Below are 11,204 nucleotides of genomic sequence, written 5' to 3' on the forward strand. Positions count from 1 at the left end.
AAGCCCATTCCATAAATAATTTAAAAAGGAGTTGTGAAGATGAGGATCTTACAAGGCTACAGACAAAAAACGGGGATGTGCGATTAAGCAGAACAGGTCCTTCAAAGAGCCAGCCCAGGTACAATGGGCTAAATGGCCTCCTTCTGTGCTATAAGTTTAAATGATTCTATATCTGCATCGTTGTCTTCACAAATTTCTCTGTGTTACCTTGTGAAAGAAAGGTGCATTTTTAAGTTGTGGTTTTTAAATGAAGTCATGAATAATCTCCTAATGTTAGTAATGACATTTCTCTATTCTGGGAATTAAATAAACAGATGATATGTAAGACTTGCCTCTTGTAGTACTGCACTCTTCTCTAGTTGTTGGTAAGGATTAGATCCACTTCCTAAAAGGAATACAATAAATTATATGATGCACAGACAGTAATTGGTGATTATTATACTGTAAATTAATTAGTCCAAAAGCTATCTTGACAAATATTTGTGCTCACATTTCACTCCAGGAATTTTTGCACCTTTCTTTTGTCCCATAGATTCACACACTCTCAATGAAGTAATATTGTCAGTCTAACCATTTCCACAGATATCAAAAGTACCATTCCACTGATTTGTACAATCATCAGGAAGATTATATGATTGGTAGATTTCTCCTAGCTTCCACACACATCCATGTAACTGATACTGACAGAACGATCCTTTCATCATGCATTGTGGAAAAATGACATGGCAAACCTACATCAAAATAGTTGCACCATGTGAATGAAAGGCATAACTGTTGAAATTAACATAAATGCAAAGTTTATGAACTCCCTGACTGTTTATGAAAGTAGTTCAACTATTACTGCAGTACTTACATTGTGCTTTCTATTAGTCAAGATAACTTATTTTTATTGCAGAGAAAGTGGTAGGAAATCTCTCTCTGCAGAATTTACGAAACTTCTCTCTGCAGATTTCCATGGGTTGGACTAACATACCCGACATTCTATATTTAAACCCGACAACATATGAACATAATTACTTAAATATAATTTATAAAATGACAATTAACATAGCTTATCTATTTTGAAACACATTTTCACTAATATGCTTGTAACTGGGGGAAAACTCTACAAATTCAGTTACAAACATAATTTCATGACCTGTAATTTCCAAGGAGTGGCAATCAGAGTCAGATTGCCACTCTGCTCTTACTTACTTACCTGGAAATGAAGCCGGTCCTTTCTTGCCCGACCTTCCGACTCAGGCCAGGCGAGAAAATTGTAGTGCAGCGAGTTCCCGAGGCCTTATATCAAGGGTGGCTGAGTCAGAGGTAAGGGAGCCATGCCCCCTTTTATGTAGTATTAGGGGTTGGGCGGTTGGAGGGGTAGGGGGTCAGGTAGTGGCAGGGTGTCGGGTTGGGTGGTCAGTGCGTGGGGTCAGGTGGGCAGTGTGGGGTGTGGTCAGTGGTGTGTTCATGTGGGGGTGATGGGAAGGGTAGTCAGAAGGAGGGGAGGAAGATCCTTGGGATTGGGGGGGGGCGGTGGGTTCCATCAGGGGGTTGTGTGGGGGGGGGGTTGGGTGGTAGTTGAGGGTCCCGTGGGGATGGGGGAGGATGTTCAGTACTATAGTTACTCAGAAGTTAGAAGTGGTTTTAATCCTTCCAACCTTCTCTGGGTAACATTACTATTAGACAATCGGAACCATCTAAAGCTTTCAATTTATATCTTACTTTTGGAGGGTTCCCATTGCATGGCAATTCCCCAACGGAAGTTTGAATTTCCAGGACAACTGTCATGCAAATCTTAGCTGAGGACGTCTGGGAGTGAGGGGGTTCCCAGAGCATCTTTGGGGTACCTTCCAGTTACAATGCTCCAGAGCCCAGAAGTTACGGACCATCTTCAGCTGCTTCATCAATGACCTTCCTCCCATCACAGGGCTGGAAATGGGGATGTTTGCTGATGATTGCACAATGTTCAGCACCATCTGCAACTCCTCAGATACTGAAACAGACCATGTCCAAATGCAGCAAGACCTGGACAATATCCAGGCTTGGGCTGACAAGTGGCAAGTAACATGCTGCACAAGTGCCAGACAATGACCATCTCCAACAAGAGAGAATCACCCCTTGACATTCATCGGCATTACTATTGCTGAATCTCCCACTATCAACAATCTGAGGTTACCGTTGACCAAAAACTGAACTGGACTAGCGATATAAATACTATGGTACAAAAGCAATTCAGAGGCTAGGAATCCTGTACAAGTAACTCACCTCCTGACTCTCCAAAGCCTATACAAGGCGCAAGTTAGAAGTATGATGGAATACTCTCCGCTTGCCTGGATGAGTGCAGCTCCAACAACACTCAAGAAGCTTGACGTCATCCAGGATAAAGCAGCCCGCTTGATTGTCTCCCCATCCACAAACATTCACTACTTCCACCACTGACACACAGTGGCAGCAGTGTGTACCATCTGCAAGATGCACTGCAGGAACTCACCAAGGCTTCGTAGACATCACCTTCCAAACTCATGACCACTACTATCTGGAAGGACAAGGGTAGCAGACACATGGGAACACCACCACCTGGAAGTCCCCCTCCAAGCCACTCACCATCCTGACTTGGAAATAAATCACTGCTCCTTCACTGTTGCTGAGTCAAAATCCTTGAACTCTCTCCCTAACAGCACACTGTGGGTGTACCTACACCACATGGACTGCAGCGGTCCAAGAAGGCAGTTCACTACCACCTTCTCAAGGGCAATTAGGGATGGGCAATAAATGCTGGCCTAGCCAGCGATGTCCACATTCCATGAATGAATAAAAAAAATTATCATATCCCAAAGGGGAAAATATAATCACGGTAAGCACAATGAAATCCTGAACAAGCAATAAGTTCTAGGTTTGGTCTCCTGTACAGGATTCCTAGCCTCTGAATTGCTTTTGTACCACAGTATTTATATCGCTAGTCCAGTTCAGTTTTTGGTCAACGGTAACCTCAGATTGTTGATAGTGGGAGATTCAGCAATAGTAATGCCGATGAATGTCAAGGGGTGATTCTCTCTTGTTGGAGATGGTCATTGTCTGGCACTTGTGCAGCATGTTACTTGCCACTTGTCAGCCCAAGCCTGGATATTGTCCAGGTCTTGCTGCATTTGGACATGGTCTGCTTCAGTATCTGAGGAGTTGCAGATGGTGCTGAACATTGTGCAATCATCAGCAAACATCCCCATTTCCAGCCCTGTGATGGGAGGAAGGTCATTGATGAAGCAGCCAGAATGTCAGTTGGAGTGCTATAACTGGCCTCAGGGTTCATGGTCTAATGAAAGGAGGGAGAAAAAAAATCAGCCAATTGCTGTCCAGTGCTATTGCTAATTACTGTCCAGTGACCTCTGCTAGCAAGTGTGAATGCTATCATGCTTAGCTGTCATGTCTCCAAAGTCAAATCATCTCCCTATTAAATTCACACAAGAATGGTCACTTGGGTTAGGTACCAGAGGGTTACCAGCACCTGCTGAGCCTTCCCACAGCCAATAGGCTGTGTATGAGGAGGAAACAAAATGACCAAAGAACAAAATCCTGGGATATAGTTCAACCACACTTAATACTTTAATACAATGGCATATAGGTTGATGCTTTAAACAAGCCCAGTATATTACATCCTTGTTCATCTTTTGGATTGTATTGGAGAATTACTTCACTAACTTGAAAATGTGCTTGGGCTCTATAGCCAAATTGGAGCTTCTCTTTCTCACCAAGAACATTGGCTAGATTGCGATAATGATCTCAAAGATTGGGTGGTAGCATCTAACAATGCTCATCAAATTCTACCAATATCCACCTTTTATTCTCGGGATACAGCAGGCAAGAGGCCAAATGTACTATATGGCTCTTAACAAAGGCAGCATGAAAGAATCACAAGTGTGTAGTTGCTGGTAGATTATTATAACTTTCACACAGAGATCTATAATAAGCTCATAAAAGCACAAAGGAAGAAATTTCTATCACATGGTTGTTAAGTATGCACCATGTCTACACATGGAATGCATTTATAGATTGAATGCAACAGTCACAACACCAGTGTCAAAGCTCATTATCAAAATTTACAGCATAATTTAATTAAATAAGTTTAGTTCTGGACATTAGAACATTAAAATGAAAATTTATCTACAAAGTTTCCCAAGATAATTGTTATGTGTGCTGCATATGCTGTACAAACAAATGTTTAAATTTACATCAAAATAAGATTATAATTTCTTCCAGGAAATGCAAAACAATTAACCTTGCAAACCAGAACTGTTTCATCGTCCAGTCTCACAGATCAATGATTGCAACTTCAGGTCATTAATAATTACAAATTTCTTTTGCAGATCTTGACATTTCTGTCCCTGCCTCCATGGGCAAAATTATTTTTTCCCCACTGAAAACTAATCAAAGAGTAATAATGCACTAATTCTACTATATTGTATAGAAACACAAACAGCTGGAGCTTGGATAAGATCTAGATCATCACCTTACTTCAAGTAAATGAGAGGTACCAACAAGTATACAAATACTTGTAATGTTTAGAATATTATAAGTCAATAAAGATCATGATGGGCAGCATTTTTTGTGTTGTATAGCAAACAAGATAAAGACCATACAGAAGATAAAAAAAGAATTATCTGGAAAAACTCAGCAGTTCTGGCAGCATCGGCGGAGAAGAACAAAGTTGACGTTTCGAGTCCTCATGACCCTTCAACAGAACTAAGTAAAAATAGGAGAGGGGTGAAATATAAGCTGGTTTTGGTGGGGGGGGGGGGGGGGGGGGGGGGGGGGGGGGGGGGGGGGTGGTTGTAGGGACAAGCAAGCAGTAATAGGAGCAGATAATCAAAAGTTGTCACAGACAAAAGAACAAAGAGGTGTTGAAGGTGGTGATATTATCTAAAAGAATGTGCTAATTAAGAATGGATGGCAGGACACGCAAGGTACAGCTCTAGTGGGGGTAGGGTGAAATAAGACTAAAAGAGCATAAAAGGTATAGATTTAAAAATAATGGAAATAGGTGGGAAAAGAAAAATCTTTTTAAATTATTGGAAAAAACAAAAGAGATGGGGAAGAAACAGAAAGGGGGTGGGGATGGAGGAGGGAGTTCAAGATCTAAAATTGTTGAATTCAATATTCAGTCCGGAAGGCTGTAAAGTGTCTAGTCGGAAGATGAGGTGTTGTTCCCCCAGTTTGCGTTGAGCTTCACTGGAATAATGCAGCAAGCCAAGGACAGACATGTGGGCAAGCGAGCAGGGTGGAGTGTTAAAATGGCAAGCGACAGGGAGGTCTGGGTCATTCTTGCAGACATACTGGGCGACCACTTTGCAGAACACCTTCGGTCTGTCCCAAGGTAAAGGCATCGCCTCGTATACCGCCCCCGCCACCCCCCCTACCCACCCCCACCATATATACATGGAAACCATTTGGCCTAACCAGTTTGTGCCAGCATTTACTCTTCACAAGCAAATAGTCCTAATCACATTTACCCATAAGCAAGCAATTACACTTAAGCAAGCAAAGGTTTGTTATATTGACTATCCAAGCCAAGAATTCTACTGGATCAGTATTGATGTGATTATCGTTGGATTAATTGAGGATAGCCCTATGGATGTCACCAATTCAGAGCATGTCGTGTCCCTTACTGATTTTGATTGCAAACCTCAATGCCCAATCTTTGGGAACCTTGTCTTTAAGGGTGTCTGGTGATGCTGAATAATGATGACTACAGTGTTCTCAAATGTGATTTGCCTTGTTACACCTGTGTTATGCACCTAGGCCACACCATCTAATTCTCAGCAGTTCCCTCACACTGATAAAAATACCATCAAAAGTACTGATCTATCAGTCCTGCACTCTTCCAATACTTCTTTAGGGATCTGAAGGCATGTACCCATCCTGTTCTTGTATCCCTTCACCACCTATTCCTTCATCCACCTATCTAAACTAATACTGAATGTTGACACAATTTCAGAGTCAACCACTAACCCTGGAAGTAAATTTTGCAGCCTCACAACTCTGTGTAAGGAGGTCTATATTGCACCTACGTTCTAAGTTTATGTAAATTTAGAGACTTTGTCTGATACCAGAGGTCTGATGGATCCTGTGGAAACCCACTTAATAAAAGAGAGCAAAGGAAAGAGTTTTGTTTGAGGGTGGGTGGGAGTACAGTGGGTGGAGCGTGTTGCGACTCTATGGCAATTGTTGCCTATAATGTGGATATTGTAGTAGTGCATTACTATTCATTTACAGCTAACCCTATCATTAGTTGGCTGCAGATGAATAGTAATGCACTACTAAGAAGCTGGTGATGGACCTTCCCCTTGAACTACTGTAGTCCTGATGCTAAAGTAGCTCTCATAATGATGTTAGATAGTGAATTCCAGCAACAGTGAAGGAATAGTAATATATACCCAAGTCACAATTGTGTATTATTTGGAGTGGAGTGCAGAAATGATGCTTTACCCATGATGATGTTGCTTGTCCTTCTTGGTGGGCCCAGAAGTACCGTTTATGTAAGAAAAACTGCTGGGAAACTTCCAAGTGCATATAGAGCCAATGCTGACATGACAATGCAGTCTAAGAACAGAGGACTGGTAAGTTTCTCACTGATTGTACAGCTAAACATCGATAAAAGTAACATGCAGCTATATTGCAGTTTAACTTAGTAAAAACAACCCAAGGTAACGTACAGGAGTGTTATCAAGCAAAGCTTGACACTGAACCGCCTAAAGAAATATTAGGTCAGGAGACCAAAAATTTGGTCAAAGAAATTTTAAAGAGAGAAAGGTAGAGAGGCAATGAGGTTTAGCGAGGGAATTCCATGGCTTAAGGCTAAGACAACTGAAGGTCAAAGTTTCTTTTCATTCATGGGATGTGATTGTCACTGGCAAGGCCAGCATTTGTTGTCCATCCCTAGTTGTCTTTGAGAGGAGATAATGAGCAGCCTTCATAAACTGCTGCATTCCCACAGTGCTGTTCAGCAAGGAATTCCAGGATTTTAACCAGCAATAATGAATGAATTTCCAAGTCTACACTACAGTGCTGTTCAGTAGGGAATTCCAGGATTTTAACCAGCAATAATGAATGAATTTCCAAGTCTACACTACAGTGCTGTTCAGTAGGGAATTCCAGGATTTTAACCAGCAATAATGAATGAATTTCCAAGTCAGGAAATTGTGTGATTTGGAGGGGAATTTGCAGGTGGTGGTGTTCCCATGTGCTTACTATTCTAGATGGTAGAGGTCACAAGTTTGGAAGGTGCTGTCAAAGAAGCCTTGGTGCTGCATTGCACCTTGTGGAAGATAGACATTGCAGTCACAGTGCGCTGGTGGTGCAAGCAGAGTGTGTTTAAGGTGATGGATGGAGTGTCAATCAGTCTTTATCCAGGATGGTTTCAAGCTTCTTGAGTTGTTGGAGCTGCATTTATCCAGGCATGTGGAGAGTACTCCATCACACTCCTGACTTGTGCCTTGTAGATGGTAAAGACTTCAAGGAGTCAGGAGGTGAGCTGCTCTTATCAGCAATCAGTTATTGCAGAACACCTAGCCTCTGAGCTGCTCTTATAGCCACAGTATTTATGTACCTGATACAGCTGAATCTTTGGTCAAAGGTGACCAACCCCCAGGATATTGCTGGTGGTGAATTCAACTTTGGTAATGGCATTGAATTTCAAGAGGAAGTGGTTAGATTCTTTTGGAGATGATCAATGCTTGGCACTTGTAATACACCAATGTTACTTGCCACTTTGCAGCCCTAGCCTAAATGTTGTTCAGGTCTTATTCCCTCAGGTCTTGGAGGCATCTCGAACTAGGGGACATAGTTACAGAAAAAGGAGACATTCATTTAAAACCGAAATGCAAAAGTATTCTTCTCTGAGGGTGGTGAATGTCTGGAATTCCCTACCTCGGAGAGTTGTGGATGCTCGATCAATGCAAGTATTTAAAGAAGGTAGAGAGATTTTTTGAAATATCAGGGAGTTGAGGGCTAAAGGAGCTGGCACAAAAGTGGAGTTGAGGCCTGGGGCAGATCAACCATAATCTTGCTGAATGGCCTTCTCCCGCTCCTATTTCTTATAGACATGGATTGCATCATTATCTGAGACATTGTCTTGGATACTGATAAGTGAAAGGGGCGGATTTGGAAGCAAGGGAACAGAGTTTGTGGTGAGGACCAAAGGCATGGCTTCGATCTTTCCAAAATTTAATTAGATGAAAATTCTGTTAATCCAAAATTCAATGTTGGACAAGCAGCTTGACAAATCAGAAGCAGTAGAGTGATCAAGAATGTTGAGGAAACACACACAAGTGGGATCCGATGCTTTTGGATGTTGAGGCTGAGGGGCTGCATATTGATGAGAGATGGGGCAGCCAAGGTTAGATCGCTGCAGGACACCAAAGAGGGGTGTGTGTGGGGCAGCCAGAACCATCCTGAAATGGTTAGGATCCCAGCCTCCAAGTACAGATCTGCCTACCCAAGTTCTATTAATAAAACAGGCTGGCTGGTCAATCACCAGTGCCCACCCAGCTCAAAAGGAGGGAAGAGTCTGCTACAGATCCGGTCAGTTCCAATCTGCCATTGCATGGTGAGCCACTGACCCCTCTATTCCCCGCCCCCCCCCTCCCTCCAATAACAGTGATCAATTTATTGTAAATTATACACGCAAATCTCTACATATTAAACAAGTTCAGTGGCTGGCGTTTACATTAAAAACATTACTCTTATAGGCCTTTAGTCCAAGGGTAATTGTTTTAATGTCCCATAGCAGCCCGAGACGGGAGACGGGAGCCGAGCCTTTCTCCTTGGTCAAACCCGCCGCCGAGCCGGGCCGGCAGCTGCAGCTTGTCCCCCGCTCAAGAGCGATGCAGGGCCTGGAGTCAAACCCCGGGAGAGAGCGAGGCCTCTACCGCCCTTTGCTGTGGACTTTCACAGTGAATAATAAGGGTTTAAAAACGGACGATAACTCTGCGTTAAAAGCGCCATCACTAACCCAACTCCTCGTCTTTTTTATCGAATTTCTTAATCATTTTCACTGCAGCAGGTCCGAAGCCTCGTCGTCAGGGGAAAAGCAGCTAACCACACCCCCTCACACTGACTGACAGTTAAAGGACACGCCCCCAAAGTTGGCTGGTATATTGAAATAGTTCCGATAAAAGGCCACAACCTGAAACATTAGCTGTTTCTCTCTCCACAGGTACTGCCAGACGTGCTGAGCACTTCCAGCATTTTCTGTTTTTATTTCAGATTTCCAGCATCTGCACTGTGGGAAATGGGGGGGGTGGGGGGGGGAAATGGGGAGGGCGGGTCTCTCAATGATTGACAGCTCAATGCGCAGCATGCCCCGCCCCCAGATTGGTTGACACCTCAAGGCAAATATAGCCCCGCCTCTCGGAATGATTAAAGCTCAGTGCACTTGGAGCCCCGCCCCTCCCACAGACTGACAGCTCAAAGCACGCAAAACTCCACCTCTCACAATGATTGGCTCCTCCACCCTTATCACCCTGAATTCTTTTGATAGAATCATAGAATAATAAAGCACAAAAGAGTGCCATTCAGCCCATTGTGCCCACTCTTTACAAGAGTGATCTAATTATTGTCATACCCCTGGCCATTCCCTATAGCTTTGCCAATTTTACCTTCAAGTTGTTTACCCAATTTCTTTTTGAAAGTTATTATTGAAAATGTTTTTATTCATTCATGGGATGTGGCCTCCGCTGGCTGGGCCAGCATTTATTGTCCATTCTTAGTTGCCCTTGAGATGGTGGTGGTGAACTGCCTTCTTGAACTGCTGCAGTCTATGTGGTGTAGGTACATCCACAATGCTGTTAGGAAGGGAGTTCCAGGATTTAGACCCAGCGACAGTGAAGGAACAGTGATATATTTCCAAGTCAGGATGGTGAGTGACTTGGAGGGGATTATCCATGTGGTGGTGTTTCCATTTATCTGCTACCCTTGTCCTTCTAGGTGGTAGTGGTTGTGGATTTGGAAGGCGTTGTCTAAGGAGCCTTGGTGAATTCCTGCAGTGCATCTTGTACATGGTACACACTGCTGCTACTGTGCGCCGATGTTGGATGGAGTGAATGTTTGTGGATGTGGTGCCAATCAAGCGGACTGCTTTGTCCTGGACAGTGTCCACGTTCTTCGGTGTTGTGGGAGGTGCACTCATCCAGGCAAGTGGGGAGTATCCCATCAGACTCCTGAATTGTGCCTTGTGAACAAGCTTTGGGAAGTCAGGATGTGAGTTACTCGTTGCATAATTCCTAGTCTCTGACCTGCTCTTGTAGCCATAGTATTTATATGGCTAGTCTAGTTCAGTTTCTGGTTAAACTGAAGGATGTTGATAGTAGTGGATTCAGTGATGACAATGCCATTGAACATCAAGGGTTGATGATTGGATCCTCTCTAGTTGGAGATGGTCATTGCCTGACACTTGTGAGGTGCAAATGTACTTGCCACTTGTCAGCCCAAGCCTGGATATTGTCCAGGTCTTGCTGCATTTGGACATGGACTGCTTCAGTATCTGAGGAGTCGTGAATGGTGCTGAACATTATGCAATCCTCAGCGAACATCCCCACTTCTGACCTTATGACGGAAGGAAGGTCATTGGTGGTTGTGCCTAGGACACTTCCCTGAGGTGCTCCTGCAGGGATGCCCTAGGGCTGAGATGACTGACCTCCAACAACCACAACCATCTTCCTTTGTGCTAGGTATGACTCCAACCAGCAGAGAGCTTTCCTCCTGATTCTCATTGACTCCAGTTTTGCTAGGGCTCCTTGATGCCACACACGGTCAAATGCTGCCTTGATTTAAAGGCAGTCACTATCACCTCACCTCGGGAGTTCAGCTCTTTTGTCCATGTTTGAGCCAAAGCTGTAATGAGGTCAGGAGCCGAGTGGCCCTGGTGGAACCCAAACAGAGCATCAGTGAGCAAGTTATTGCTAAGCAAGTGCCACTGGATAGCACTGTTGATGATCGTTCCATTTCTTTACTGATGATGGAGAGTAGACTGATGGGACAGTAATTGGCCGGGTTGGATTGTCCTGCTTTTTGTATGCAGGACATAACTGGGCAATTTTCCACATAACCGGGTAGATGCCAGTGTTGTAGCTGTACTGGAACAGCTTGGCTAGGGGCATGGCAAGTTCTGGAGCACAAGTCTTCAGTACTATTGCCGGAATATTGTCAGAGCCCATAGCCTTTGCAGC

General features: G+C 43.7%; 1 protein-coding gene across 1 annotated transcript in view; it reads right to left on the bottom strand.

Annotated features, from left to right (window-relative positions):
- copg2 (COPI coat complex subunit gamma 2) overlaps nt 1–9,102 on the bottom strand; it is a 58,143-nt gene extending 49,041 nt beyond the window's left edge. The window contains exons 1-2 of the mRNA XM_041202045.1: nt 8,990–9,102; nt 333–385 (exon numbers count right to left, since the gene is read on the bottom strand). Of these exons, the coding sequence (XP_041057979.1) occupies nt 333–385; nt 8,990–9,026 (90 nt within the window). The 5' untranslated portion in view covers nt 9,027–9,102. The remainder of the gene's footprint in view (nt 1–332; nt 386–8,989) is intronic.
- Between the last annotated feature and the right edge of the window lie 2,102 nt (nt 9,103–11,204).

This window comes from Carcharodon carcharias, chromosome 13, assembly GCF_017639515.1.
Source record: "Carcharodon carcharias isolate sCarCar2 chromosome 13, sCarCar2.pri, whole genome shotgun sequence".
Taxonomy (NCBI): Eukaryota; Metazoa; Chordata; class Chondrichthyes; order Lamniformes; family Lamnidae; genus Carcharodon; species Carcharodon carcharias.